The following is a 14,747-nucleotide window of genomic DNA, read 5'->3' as shown; positions in this document are numbered from 1 at the left end:
TAAAATCATCTGATCTTGTGTCTGCTCTAACTGGGAAGCTGAGCAGTTAGCAGCTGTGTAGCAGCCGAGTATTCCTAAATCTAGGAATACTCGGCTGGACTGTGAGGAAAACAAAGTGCTGCCTTCATGTTCCAGCCAAACATGCATCAAAGTGCTTTCCACATCATTTTCAAACTCTTCAATTAAACCAGTTCTCCAGTCTCATTTGGCCACTTTTTATTATACCGACACACAAAAATATATTCAATTGCACTTCTCGAATTCTTTTATTTCACAGAATGGCATGTAAATGTGGTTAATAGGAAGGACATCACGGTCAAAACATTCTTTGTTACTTGGAGACACAAAGTGAGGCGGGGCAAGATGGCGGAGTCTGTTCTTCTGATGACGTCACAGTTCAAACTGGAGTGAGCTGCTGTGGGAAAAAAATGGTTGACAGGTTGAGGTAAGCAGAGGCGGCGCCCCGGAAGCGTTACAGTTTGTGTTGCCGCCACAGGCGGCTCATGGGGATGGGGTTGAATCTGCCGCTGCGGTTGCTCCTCATGCCCAGGTACTGCCTCAGCAGCTGGTTGACCCGTTTCTGACTGTTCCATTTGCGGGCAGATTTCCGGACGCCTATGAACCCGCCGTAGCGCTTCTGTAGCGGCCTCATCGATGAGCCCAGCAGCTTCCTGTATGCGTGGCGCCCCCTCTGAAAGCCGCCAAAGCGTTTGGATAAGGCGATGCCCTCTGAACTCTCACCTTCACCGGCCTCTAGCTGGCCATCGCTTTCCACGTTCCTCTCCTCTCTGGGCTTCTGCTCTTCATCCGTCAGACTAAGATCCAGACTCTGCAGGCCCTCCCCCTCCTCAGAGGATCCCAGCAGCGATGAGTCATACTGGACGCTGCGCTGCTCGAAGGGTGTCTCATCCCGATCCCCCTCCTGGAAACGCTCCGCAGCTGTCGACTGCACCAGTTCACTGTCAGAGTTCAGGTCGAGAGAGGTCAGCTCCAGCTCCTCTCCCGTTCTCTTGAAGAGAGCGCCTCCTTCAGAAAGTGTAGGATGGAGCGATAGCTTCACAGCGCGTTTGCATACGTCCCACGTCAGCGAAGAGGAGATGCGACCCTCGCATTCCAACAAACACACCTGCAGAGGGAAGAGAAACAGTGACGTGGTGAGGCGATCCGAAGGGGTCTTTTTGACGTTTAACTGATGAAAACACAACAAAGATCCCAGAGACTTTGAAGTCCCCTAATTACTTGTAGTCATTCAAGCGCTAATCAGGCTTAAGAAAGAAGGTGACAGTGAGGATGCTGAGAATATTGGGCTGGCAAATAATTGCAGGTGTTTAGTCCACACACCAGAGCAACGTGACGGTCGAACGTAACGGTGCTGACAAGGCCTGAAGTATCTCCGTTTTCTACAATCACAAATTTTCTTTCCTTAGAACATAAATCATGGAAAGGACAAATAACGGAGCAGAGAGCAGACGCTCTTATTTCAAGTCTAACACACATAAACTGTCTGTCTGTCTGAACATGTGCGTGTTCCCATTGATCTCTTACTGGTTGTTTCCTCACATTTCCTACATTCGAGCGCTGCTTAGCAAACATAGCAGTGTGATATTTCTGACCTGATATTTAAAGAGTTTTAGCTAGCACTGCTGTTATAGTTGCTAGTTGTTAGGAGTAGTGGTAATTTGGATCATTATATTTATTCAAGCTTAAAGCTACGAGCAAAGAATCCTACAAAGAAGGATTGTAAGGTTTCCTGGGGTGAGACGGTGCGCTTTGTACTTCTTTAGAGAAATGCAGAAGGACAGCTTTTGCAAAAAGGATGTAAATGGCTGTGGTGACCACATATTTCAAGAAGAAGACGGTTTTGAATAAGAGAGGAAGGCGCACAAAGGTGCAGTCTGAAAGAGATAAACTGCAAGGTGGTGTAAGGGGTGCGGTAGCTGGGGTGCATTGGATGGCAGCCTGCAGCATGATTCTGGACGAGAAGGGGAGGTGAACCTGGTGGTTGACTGAGGAAGTGCGGGGAAGAATTCAAAGGAAGAGGTAAGCAGAGAAGAAGTGGGCTAGTCCTCTGAGGCTAGACGTGCGACAAAGACAGAGGTGGCAAAGGAAAAGGCTCAGTGAGTTTTATGTGAAGCTGGAGCCTAACGAGGGAGAAAAATTAGTTTATCTCGGAAACTGAGAGGATGGCTGAGGAATGCAGAAGAAGCGTAAAAATAGAGCTCCAGAAGGAAAACACTTGATGAGCGATGCCAAGAAGAGTTGTTGAAGCTACGTTAAGTAGAGCGGTGACAGTCATTACACCAGAGCTCTTCACTGTCTCTCTTTGCTGTTGGTTCCTTTTGGAGCATTTCTAACAGAACATCAAACTAAAACAATGGTTTGCTGAGTCTGTTACTTAGCACTAATTAGCACTAGCATGTTTCTCGGTGCATTTTATTAATTCAGCTAGCTAGCCAAGCTAACTAACGTTAGCTGATGAATAACTCTCCAAACATTTTAAGGTCACTTCTGGCTCTAAAAGACAAACCCTGCGCTGCCTACACCGCTAATGCTGAAGCTTCAAAATGAGGAGTGGCTACATCCACCCATTATGCTGCCTTTGAATATGACACACGGTACATGTATGAACATGTTCACGGGGAAAAAGCTTCCTTTTGTGGCACAAAGTTAGATTCATGAGACAGAAAATGATGTGGCCCATAAACGAGAGTCAGGTAATAATTATGTGTTTTTTTGACTAGAAGCTGAACTGTTTATATTACATCGAGTGAATTCAACTATTTCTCATATGAAAAAGTCTGATGAGACTAATGACTGCTTCCCGAGTCCCCGAGCTGTGAAAATATGCACTGAGTTTATAGCCAAAAAGAAAACAAAATGTAAAAGCTAGCCAGTCATTTTAATCAAATAGCTTTTCTTCTAGTCAAACAGCCAAACACAAAATAATTGTATGGCCATGATTTTATGGCATTACTATATTAGTTTTAGTGCAGGCGTCAGCTGAACTAGCCTCCTTTTAACCTTGATGACTCGGGTGTCACAGAAGTTAATGGGCCTGGTTCCTGCTGTGTTCAGCATATATGATCTGCGAATGTGACATCGACTATTGCAAAATGATTGACAGCACAAAATTGGAGAAAAGTGCGAGGCTGTTTGAAGGACAGCAGGTAAATTATGTCTTTTGCTGACAACTATTTATTTCCGAATGACTCTTCAGCTTCAAGACGTTGTTTCCGCTCCTAAAGATTTGGAACTGAACTTTTCTGTATAGAGCGAAGTTTGTCAGCGCTGATTTCCACCTCGTCTTAATGACTTTCCTGTCATAGTCGTGACGCTTGATAGTCTGACTTCAAGGACCAATGAAGAACATTTGAAGTGCATTTAAAGCTTTTTTGATGCAACAACGGCTTTTCTTGTTTAGTATATCCAAATATATTTATCACCTATATTTTGCATCCATATATGGCTGACAGTAGGTCACTGTATTCTTCTCTTTCACCCTTTCCCAAACTCCCAAGCTTGCTGATTTCAGTTTGAGGTAAGAAGCAAATCCCATTTACTCGTCAAATCTCGCTCAAACGAGATAAATTGCATTGTTATCAGAAACCTGCTCACATCAAAGGAAGCAGAGAAGAGGGAGTTCTGCTGTGAATCTATCAACAGAAATTAATTATCCATCGTAAATGAAATGAGCGCACCAGGGGATTCTCCGCAGCGGATCAATGGAGCAATCTAAAGGAGTTTATGAGCGGAGGAAGTGCGTGCATGCACACAGTCCACGATTTATATACTCGTGAGGACAAGAGGATAAAACGGTTGAGGAAATTCTCCAAGAGGAGCTCGCTTCAAAGGCTTAATTCTCACAGAGGAGGTGGGTCAGGGCTGGCTCTTAAATACAGTGTTGAGATTTTGATGTACTAAATTCTTTGAACTGATCAGAGAAGCAGCAGAAAAGCTCCTACTTTGCTACCTAATCTTGGGGTGGACAGATCAGAGTTTAAGGCCCACCTTGATGCCAAAGGCCATGTTATGAGCCAGCTTGTGCTCACAAGCCATCTGCAAACATCTTATCAAAAGAGTTGTTCCTGTGAGGAGTGACTGATAATGGTGTACGTGACGGAGAGCCAAAGAAGTCACACTTTGCCTGCTGTGTGATGTAGTGCACAGATCCAGTTCTTCAGGGAAGATGTTCAGGTAACAAAGTCCCGCTGAAGAAATCGAACCAATGTAAACCTTTCCAAAACGTTTCCATCAGGGTGACGATTAGCGAAGGTTATCGCTATCAATAGTATATCAATATATCATATCATCAAAGTTGATATGAAAAAAGAGAGAAAACAGATGAAAGAGAAGGACTACACGATCTGTCAGCCCCAGAGGAGAAATTCACTGCAATTTAAAAAAATCCTGATTCTCCAGCAAGGAAATGTGAGGAATACGGGAAGGTCCCAGCCTGCACCTTTATTTACTGCATGGTTTTCTTTACATGTGATTGTATTGTAATTCTGAGTATTTGTGATTTATGGTAGTTATATAATATAATATAATATAATATAATATAATATAATATAATATAATATAATATAATATAATATAATATATAGGGTGAAGGTAACGGTGGTCCCCGTGGTAATCGGAGCACTAGGTGCGGTGACTCCCAAGCTAGGCGAGTGGCTCCAGCAGATCCCGGGAACAACATCGGAGATCTCTGTCCAGAAGAGCGCAGTCCTGGGAACAGCTAAGATACTGCGCAGGACCCTCAAGCTCCCAGGCCTCTGCTAGAGGACCCGAGCTTGAAGGATAGAGAGAGAGATGTGTGTGTGAGACATTCTTAAGTGAAATGTAATATTCCTGTATGAAAAAGCAGCACTATTGATGATTGATTGATTGATTGATTGATTGATTGAATCTTTATTTTGAACATGTTGAAAAAGTATAAAAAAAAATATATATATATATATATATAAAGATTCAAGATGATAATTTGTTTCTTGAGTTTCCACCAGTAAAGCCATTGGACCCAGCTTGGCTGGAGAGCTAACCACCTGGGACACCACATGCTGTGCAGCAAAGTCAGAACAGCTGTGCAGTGTAGCATACAAACCACTGCTGGGACCAAGAGCAGAGCTGTTCACCTTGTTCTGACTGTTTTGTGTAAAAACACTTAAACGTAGGCTGATAGCATACAGTAGCTAACTTAGCTAATGGTCCAGTTCTAACAGGGAGTGTGGCAGATCTCTACAATGTTCAGCATGAGGCCCCCAGGCCTCACAACATCTCTGTGCAACAATCAAAGGTGCGTCAGGAACCAGCTGTGGCTGTTTGCAAATACGCATAAGGGAAGCAACGCCCACACTTCTGTCGAGCAATGAGACAGAGTAATGATTTTAACTGGACGAAAGTCTGGCAGCTAATGACAAACACAGACAAAGTAACCCTGGTTACACTCTCACCTTCACACAGCTGAACTACAAACGAGAGCAGGCAGGAAACTCCGTGACTAAGAGCCACATCACAGGTAATTAGCACATATGTAAACAAAAGCTGGCATTTAAAAAAATGACAGTAAGTAATGAATGTGGTGGTAGAATCTGTGTGTGTGGGTACGGGCGTGTAGGTGTGTGCACAAATAAATCAATGGGTCCTGACATTATAGCAAACAGCGGCGGCCTCACGCACACACTCTCAGTCTGGAGTGGGAGACAATGGAATTGCTCCGTGGATTCCATCTGTGGCTCAATGGGATGGCGGCAAACACAATGAGGTGCTGATCAAATGTGTCAGTCAGCGATGTAGGCCCAGGCTGATGATACTGAGAGGCAGTCTATTACAACTTCCAAAAAGGTCCCAGCTGTCTTTCCTCTGCATCATTATCAGCTAAATTAGCCGTCCTACAGCTATTCGTGGACACCCACCGACTATTTTTACCCACTGATTTTTCTCAGACTGCTTGGAATGAGATTCTGTGCCGCGTGGAAATTTTGGGTTCAGTTCGGAGAACGATCACATCCTCCCACTGTAGAGGCCGGGATTTCCTGATGGTCACAAAGAACTGCACAGGTGCTGTAGGTACTCACAGAGAAGCAACACTAATCCCTTCTGCATAAAAGTGTCTCCATCATGTCACCGTCACTGTGCATTGCGTGGCTTTCTTTAGTTTTAACCCAACGCTATGAGAGAAAAATAATAGGAAGTATTTTTTTCAGGTTTTAGGATGTTATGTTACTCTAAGTCTGGCTCTTATGACCCAAGTGTGTGTGTGTGTAGATATTTTGTTTGGCACTAACCACCCATTATAACACTAATTGCCATTTGTGCATTGGCACAGAAAGAATATTGGCACTCTGCTCTGACACCTGTCCACACAGGAGATGATAAGCACTTCCAGCATAAAGAGTGCTGTCTGTCTGTCTGTCTGTCTGTCTGTCTGTCTGTCTGTCTGTCTGTCTGTCTGTCTGTCTATCTATTGTGGGATTATAATATTATCTTATGCTATGTTATACCCCTAATTAAAGATTGTGAAATTATTATGTAGTTTTAGTTTGTAGTATTCTCCTGAATTAGAGAAAGGTGATAACTGTTACAGTTATTAGGGTTAGCTGAGTTATAAGAAATACTGTTTTCAGAGAGTCAGGACTTTTTCTGATAGTAGAGGAGACAGAGCACATTCCACGGGAGCTTCACCCCCACTGTTGTTGAAGGCAGACAAAATAGGGAGCCAAGGCCATAAGTCAGGCTCACTAGGAGTTAGAAAGAATGTGAATGTTTAGGTTTTTACGATTAGGTGGGGGCCACTAGAGGCTATAAGAGTTTGAGTAACCCTCCACCAGTTTGAGATTTGCTGTGTCCCTCTGCATGCATGTCTCCCCATCCAGATGGTTTATGCTCATAAAGTGTTGAATTGTATGGAATAAAAGAGTGTTGATTGAGCATTTATACACCGAGTATCCCCCCTAATTTTGGTATGATCCGAGCTCAGGCACTAGGCGACGGAGCACAGCATGTGAGCGAGGGGGGAGAAGCTGCTGCCTGCGAGTTTGCTGTTGGAGAAGCGCAGACAGAGAAGAGCTGAAGTTCGACCAAGTTCCGAAGCAAATCATTCGTACTGTACAAATAATGTAAATATGACGGTGAATCACAAAAGATTGATGTCAAACTGATCACTTGACCCATATTACGTTACTTGCTCTTCGAGTGAATCAACAAATGGCGAAATGAAAAGCCGAACAACAACAATGCTGTTTCTTTAGAGAGTCTCAGCTCACATGTGTGTTTATTTCATATTTTCAGTTGTTTCCCTCCACGGCTAAATAAAGCACAGAATCGGTTTGAGTTATGTACTGATGAACACAACAATGGACATAAGGAGCTTCTTTCAAAGAAAAAAGGTAGATGTTATTTTATATATTATACTTTGTATGTTGTTCAGTATATTTCTATGCAAAACAAGAGGAACAGAGAGGGAGAGAGAGAGAGGAGGACAGAACAGGGAGGGAACAAGAGCAGGTGACACACCTGTTAGTCACATGTTGTTTGCCCAAACTCATCAGAACATGTATCCAGTGCCTAGTGTAACGTTTTAGATACCGTTTGTTACTTTTCAAATTCTATATTTATTAAGTTTTGCAGCTTGTTTGCACAACAAGGCTAAATAATTATTGTACTTTGGTAGAATTAAAAAATAAGTGTAGTGCAGGTCTATGATGGTTTTTAGTGCTGCTATCATCTAGTTCTGATTCTGGTTCTGTCTTGGTTAAGTCCTCAGTAGTCCTGATTTTGAACTGTTGTAGTCCTGTTTTAGTTCTGGATCAGTTCTGGGTCTGGTTGAATTGGGGTTTAGTCCTCGTGTCTTGATACAGCCCCGACTTTGTTCTGTCTCGCTGCTTAATTAAAAAGTTAGTTTAAGGTGTCCTGCATATGTGACATATTTTTTCCTACATGAAGAGATTCTTTTTTGAACAAAACTCAAAACAGCCTACCCCCCCATCCCACATGCATACTACCCTTTACGGCTAAGCCCCGGGTGTATAAAATGTCTGGCTCCGCCTCTGGAGTCAACGGTATCCATTAGTGGTGCAGCGGATTACGGTTGATCCGAAATCCGCACCGATCCCACTCCACGGTTCGGTACGCACGCGATCCGAAGATTCGAAAAAGAAAAAGAAAAGTACGCGTATGGTGGCGTGGTCAGTCTGTCCAGCGATAGTTATGGCCAGCGCTAGCGGTTCAAGTGGAGGAGCAGAGGAGTTTGCGGTATTTAAGCAGCCCTTTGCTGCCCAGCCCGACCGGGCAAAGCTATTACAGAAGCTGCTGGGGTGTTTAGCTGCAGACGGGAGGCCGTATTCTGCTGTGCAAAACAAGCAGTTTAAACTACGATGAACGTGCTCGAGCCACGCTATGATGTCTCGTTGCGCGTCCACTTCAGTGACAAGATCGTTCCAAGCATGTATGAACAGGAGAACTTTAAAGTTATGGCTGAACTGTTCCAACCATCTTCTGTTGCTCTAACTACAAATGGGTGGAGCTCCAGGTCAACGGAAAGCCACGTGACCGTGACCGCTCGTTATATCACAGCGGAGTGGTAGATACAAAGCCCTGCACTGCCCTGTAGATTACATTAGATTAGATGAAACTTTATTCATCCCTCGGGTGGGTTCCTCCGGGAAATTCAGTTTCCAGTAGCACAGCACCGACAGAAGTTGCAGAATGTGAGCAGAAATATACCAAATATACACATTTATAAATACAGAGAATACAAAAGGGATAAATAGAATAAACAGGAATAAGAATACAAGGGAACAGCACATTTCAAGTATTGTGAGTCTATTACACCGTTGGATATTAGCAAAAACTATTGCACAGGGAAAAGGCGCTACAGCTACTTGTTCCCCCCTTGTTTCCCCCCCTCCAGCGAGCAGTTAAACAGTTTGATGGCGTGTGGGACTTTTTAAGTCTGCTGGTCCTTGACTTTGGGAGAAGCAACCTGTCACTGAACAGACTCCTCTGGTTGTTTATGGCCATGTGCAGGGGATGCCCAGCTTGGTCCATAATGTCCATATTGCACCTTAATTTGTTTTTATATAAGTGAGTGGAATGAGTCTTCAGTTGTTTTTTAATAGGCAAAAAATACTTAAATAAATAAACGGCGAGTCAAATTTTTGTCTTTTTTTTCTATTTTTGCTGATCCGAAAATTGATCCGATCCGTGACTTAAAACCGTGATCCGATCTGAACCGTGAGATTTTTGAGCCGTTGCACCGCTAGTATCCATGACACACAACGTAACGTTTGATAATGCGTCATGTGCAAAGGCATCAGCTCCAAGAGCCGTGCTTGGAGAGTGCTTTGCAGCGACTCTGAAGAGTCGACTCCCATTAAGCGAGAGCCGGCTCCTCACTTAATTTATCCTCATTTTTTTTCACATAGTATCATTATGTGAAAAACAGAGAGGGTGAGAGACATGACAGTCAAGTGCAGTGTGTGTCTGTCCTCTCAGTGAGTGAGACAGTGGACAGCGGTGAGGAGGGCTGTGCGAGTGCATCGCAAAAACACATAGATATGCCCGACACCCGTAAACAAAACAGCATCTGGCTGCAGTTTAAAAACTTTTTTGTCTCGACTTGGTCTCAGTTTAGGCGGTCTTGACTACAAGTCTACCATGTACTAAATAAAAGTGGGAGGGAGGGTGGGGCACGAAAACAAGAACGAACAGCTGGGGGGAACATGTGTAGATGAGAACTGGAAGGAGCGTTTGGAAATTCAGATACTTCAGTTCTAAACTGGTCATAAGTGTGAATGTGAGCTTGGCTGGTTGTCAGATATGTCCCCACATCATGATTTGCAGAAACTTCAGTTATCCCCTGATGTTCATCTACCCAGACAACACAGACAGGTTCACTCGGGACAGGCACAGAGGGACGAGGAGTCACTGAGCCACACGTCCACACTTCACCAGTTAGTCTGACATGCCTGGGTTTAATTCTGAGCAATGAGGCAACAGAAAAATGACCGAGCCACACGAGGCTCCAACCTAGAACCCTGTCACAGTGATAACCACTGCATAACCGCCCTGCTCCCTGCACGTCCTTTCCCGCAGTTTCAGCCTGCTTGCTTCTTCCCGTCACCTGTGCAGGTAATAAAGTAATCAGCAGAAGCAGCTCCAGTGTCAGCACTGTACAAAGTGGAACATGGTGTCATTCATCGAGACTCTGCATGAGCTGGTAAAAATCCTGCAAACGCACACTTCTAGAAGACTTAGAGACTTAGAGCTGTTTATTGTCATTGTGCAGTTTCTTGCACAGCGAAATTGGGTAGCTGGACCACAAAGGTGCTAAAGTAAGAAGAAGAGAAACCAATATACAACGAAGGCGGAAAATAAATAAATAATTAAATAAATAGAATAAAATAAAAAACAGTGTATATGTATACATATGTGAGTGGAACTATATACATGGTGTATGTGGAGGAAACATTGAAACAGACTGGGACCAAAATAATTGCACAGAACATGGAAAGACTGAGATATTGCATATAGATGATCCACAGCAGTGTCAGGGTGGATGTGTTGGGGAAGTCTTTACACACTCTTAGCTTGCATTAAGAGTTCTGACAGCCCGGGAAGAAGCTGTTCTTTAGTCTGTTGACTAATAATAATAATAATAATAACTTTATTTATAAAGCGCTTTCAATGTCCCTTTGTGACATGAAATCTGGATTTCTACTATTCTTAATTATTGTTGCCACCACAATTCTGCTCTGCATGAAATATTTTGGATGGATGTTTTGGTGACTGATTGAAATATGCTTCATACCTTAATTCTTGTGAAAAAATAAATATTCTTGCTGTTTTTGAGGTGAAAACACAACAATGTAAATGGTTGACAGCACACAGAGAAAGCTTATGCACAATGACAACCAGACAACGCAAAAACACAACATAAGTAGTTACATTACAGAGCAAACAAAGCACACACAGGACCATCGAACTGTACACGATGCGTTACAAAGACACTCTAATCAATAACTCACTGGATCACCATCATGGCCCCATCAGGGTGCTGATGGCTCGCTGCAGCTGCACACATGCGCCGCGGTGTTGACATGCATTCACACAGAATTACAATGATACACACATGTGCTCACCATGGTGTTGAAGGTTTGTTCCAGCTGCTGTTGCTGCAGGAGCAGTCCACAGGCCATACATTGCCCCTGACAGTCACTGCATCCAGGGGTGAAGAGACATGCCAGCAGGACCACCAGGCACCACAGAGGGATCTTCATCGCTCAGCGCACCCAGACAGGCAGCGACAAAGAGGAGCCCAGCAAACAGAAGAGTTCAAAACAAGGAGTCAGCAGCTGGAGGATCTGGGAGGTAAAAGCTGTGGGATCTGGGTCCAGCCTGCAGGGAGAGAGAGCGGACAGACTGACAGGAATACTGCATGAATTCCAACTCGCAGGGATAATTTGGTGGATTTGGCCGGCCAGTCGAAGCGTTGGTGGTGGGAGAGTGTTCATCAAATAACAGGAAATGGACAGTGTGGGTGGAGAGAGAGAGAGCACAACCTGAGGCAATAAATGATAAAATGGGCAATTTCCAGTGGACAGGAATCATCCTGTGCAGGCTGGAGGGTTGGATCGCAGATCGAAATCATACACCGCAGGCTGGAGATTAGTAAGAGCCCATATGTGCCTCCACAGATTAGCTTGAAACTACAACACAGGTCATTTCCTGAGGCAGCAAGAAATCCGCACACAACAGTGATTGGACGATGATAAAATGGGCATTAGAGTCAATGTTGAGGCAAAAAATATGCTAGCAGTGAAGAAATGTGTGACAGGACGCGTGCGCAGGCTGAGGAAGAATAACCGGTGAGATAGACCCCATCATCTGGTGTGGGCTCTACCTGTCTGACCCCCATTTATTCTGCCACGCACCACCGAATCAGCCAATAACAGCAATAACAAAGAGAAAAACAGAGCAGCATAGATTGCTGCTGCTTGATAGAAATATTCCACACTCTGTCTGCAGGCTTAAAGCCGGCACCCAAGGCCCTCATGCTCGTGTTTGCCAAACTATAAACGTTTAGGAAACATGTTCTCTGTTTTTCACATATTAACAGCTTTATTGCTGGAGCTGCTCAATCTGTTGACCTTAAAGGAGAGGTCAGAGGTCAAATAAGAAATACTAATAATGAAGTACTTGCTATATATCGACGATACACACCACACTTGTAAGAATCACAGTTTGTAAATTTGTCAGATTTCCCACCAGTAAATCTTTAAGGTCAACTCAGGCTACGTGCACACCGGCCCGGATAGATTAGAAAACTGCGTTTTTGTCTGAAAACGCTCCGCGTCCACGTTTCAGTCGTTTTCACAGACTTGTGCGTCCACATTGAAACATCTGAAAACACTTACGTACCAGTCCTGCGCATGCGTGAAACGCAAGAAGATTCGGCCTGCCTCATTTCTGTCTGCGGCTTATTCACTTTCGTTGAAATGTGGAGGAAAAGCAGCGAGTTTTTAAATGGACTCACAATGAGCTGGAGTTGTTGCTGCGAGTAACACAAAAGCACAAAGTTGCAAAAGCGAGTGAGAGTTTGAAGAAAAGCTCTATGAAGCACGTGCAGACTGATGTTAATCTTCAATAGGGCTGTCAGTAATTGGTCACATGACTGCATCACATGACTAACACGCGTCATCGTTTTAGAAACTGCGTTTTCGCTGTCCACACTGCGACGCGACAGCACCGTTTTGAAACGTATTCGTTTTCGAGAGCGTTTTCAAAACACTGCGTTTTTCCTTGAGGAAAATGTGTCTCGGTGTGGACAGGAGGCCAAAACGGAGAGAAAACGATGCGCATTAGTGTGGACGTATAAGGTCTTAAGATGCGAGCAAAGTTTGGATTGTACACCTCGACAAAATGTTACCAGGATTCAACCTCTCACGCTATTACGTTTACAGAGAGAAGGACACGTATGCAACCAAAAACATAACCTGCTTGGCAGAGCTAAAAACCTTACAGGTGTATGAAACTGAAGGGGAGCACAGAACCACACAGTCACGTATGTGAATCAGCAGAAGGGAAGGAGGATATTAAGGACGTTCAGCCGTTTTCTCGTGCTATTAGATGCGCTGCTGGTCTCAGTCTTTAAGTCTTTACTAGCTGTTTGCACGTGCACGATTACTTAGGGGGTCGTGGAAGTTTGGGGAAGGTGGCAGACCTGCAGAGCAGCCAGAGTCACAGAAGACTGGGACGATGTTCCTCTCCCCGGTGGGTCTCCTCGGTTCCCATTTACAAACTAAAAGAAGAGGAAAAGTCTACCAACTGTGTTCAGACGCGTTCAACAAAATCAACAAAATGAGCCAATATTTTTCTTAAAATGATCGATTTTTCCCGTTAGATATGTTTTCTGTGTTCTCGTGTGAATAGAGTGGGAATCACCGCTTTCTCTTTTTATTTACATTTTAAACAGCGTACCAGCTTTGTGGGAGTCGGAGGACAATATTAGCGTTTCCACTTTGTTACATTTCCACTCGTAGTCAGCAGCATCTGAAAGCAGTCATGTGTGACTCCAGCCCATTTACACAAGTAGAAATGGTTTTATGGGAAGTCATTAGGGTAGCTGTTTGTTTGCTTTGCTAAGATCACTTGGTCGCCTGCTGACTAAGCCCATTTCAGATAGTTAGGCTCTCCTGTAAGCAGCTCTTACAAACGAGTAAACCAGGAAAATGTGATGGCGTCGGCCTTCGACAGGCGTCAGAATCACAAAGATCCACCTTTCACACATTAATTATATTCAAACAGCGTGTTCATGTGAATACTGTTAGAAGGAGTTTTGTTCATTAATAATAGTTGTAGTGAAATGTTTTGGTAACTAGATAATGGACCGCCACACATTCAAAGGCTCATTAAAAACATTATTATAATTTTTAGCTGGGGCCTGAATATCTGTGAGGTCGAGCAGCGCAGCATTACATGCAGATATGCAATCTATGTAGAGCAGTCCCAGTGTTTGCACCGTGTCAGGACAGGGTTACATAAGGTCAACCCCGACGCTGCGGCGTCACTCGTTTGAGTCAGGACGTTTCAAACTGACTCAAAAAGCCTTGAAAAGACATTTTGTGAAGAAGCTGTTTGCAGTCAGAGCCGCACTTCGACTCATTGACAAACACATTTACAGCCTGAACAGAAAATGTTTGAGCTTCCTTCACATGAGGGGTTCTGAAAAGTTGATGTAACGAACGCCGCTGCGCCGCTCGGGGCGTGCAATAACCCACGTGTTGGCGAACGGGCGCACCAAACGAATTTTTGAACTATGACAAAGATGCTTTCTTCCCCACACGGTGACTTGCTTTGATTTAAAGTCGTACAGAAATATTTGAGATCAGTATTTGATGGGGGGTTTTCCTGCGCCTGCTTGGTGGTGAACAGGCTTCCTAAAAGCTCTGATGGGGATAAATTACCACCACTCCTTGCTGCTTTGGCCATTTTGAATGAAGGCTATTACTTTGTGGATATTAACAATTAATGGACCGGGCGGTCTCGAGATTTGCGTAGCAGATGTAACAGTGAGCTGGCTGTAAAGATTTGCACGGATCGGCCAGTCACAGGCGTGATTGCCGTCGGTGTTTCCTGCATCACCTGGACACCTCTTCCCCCCCCCTTCGCGCACCCCTTAATGCCCTGCAATTCATCTCATTAACAAAAAGTCCAGCGCCGTTATTTGCATCTCTAAACAGGTTTTA

At 44.2% G+C, this 14,747-nt stretch overlaps 1 protein-coding gene across 2 annotated transcripts in view; it reads right to left on the bottom strand.

Annotated features, from left to right (window-relative positions):
• Positions 1–199: 199 nt before the first annotated feature.
• pnocb (prepronociceptin b) overlaps positions 200–14,747 on the bottom strand; it is a 25,860-nt gene continuing 11,312 nt past the window's right edge. For both annotated transcript variants that reach the window (XM_026142466.2, XM_026142467.2), the window contains 2 exons: positions 11,142–11,397; positions 200–1,126 (listed from right to left, as the gene is read on the bottom strand). In XM_026142466.2, the coding sequence (XP_025998251.1) occupies positions 473–1,126; positions 11,142–11,279 (792 nt within the window). In that variant the 5' untranslated portion in view covers positions 11,280–11,397 and the 3' untranslated portion in view covers positions 200–472. The remainder of the gene's footprint in view (positions 1,127–11,141; positions 11,398–14,747) is intronic.

Source organism: Astatotilapia calliptera, chromosome 15, assembly GCF_964374335.1.
Source record: "Astatotilapia calliptera chromosome 15, fAstCal68.1, whole genome shotgun sequence".
In the NCBI taxonomy this organism is placed as follows: Eukaryota; Metazoa; Chordata; class Actinopteri; order Cichliformes; family Cichlidae; genus Astatotilapia; species Astatotilapia calliptera.
Note: the sequence above shows the minus strand (reverse complement) of the source record. Positions and strands in the feature narration are given on the sequence as shown.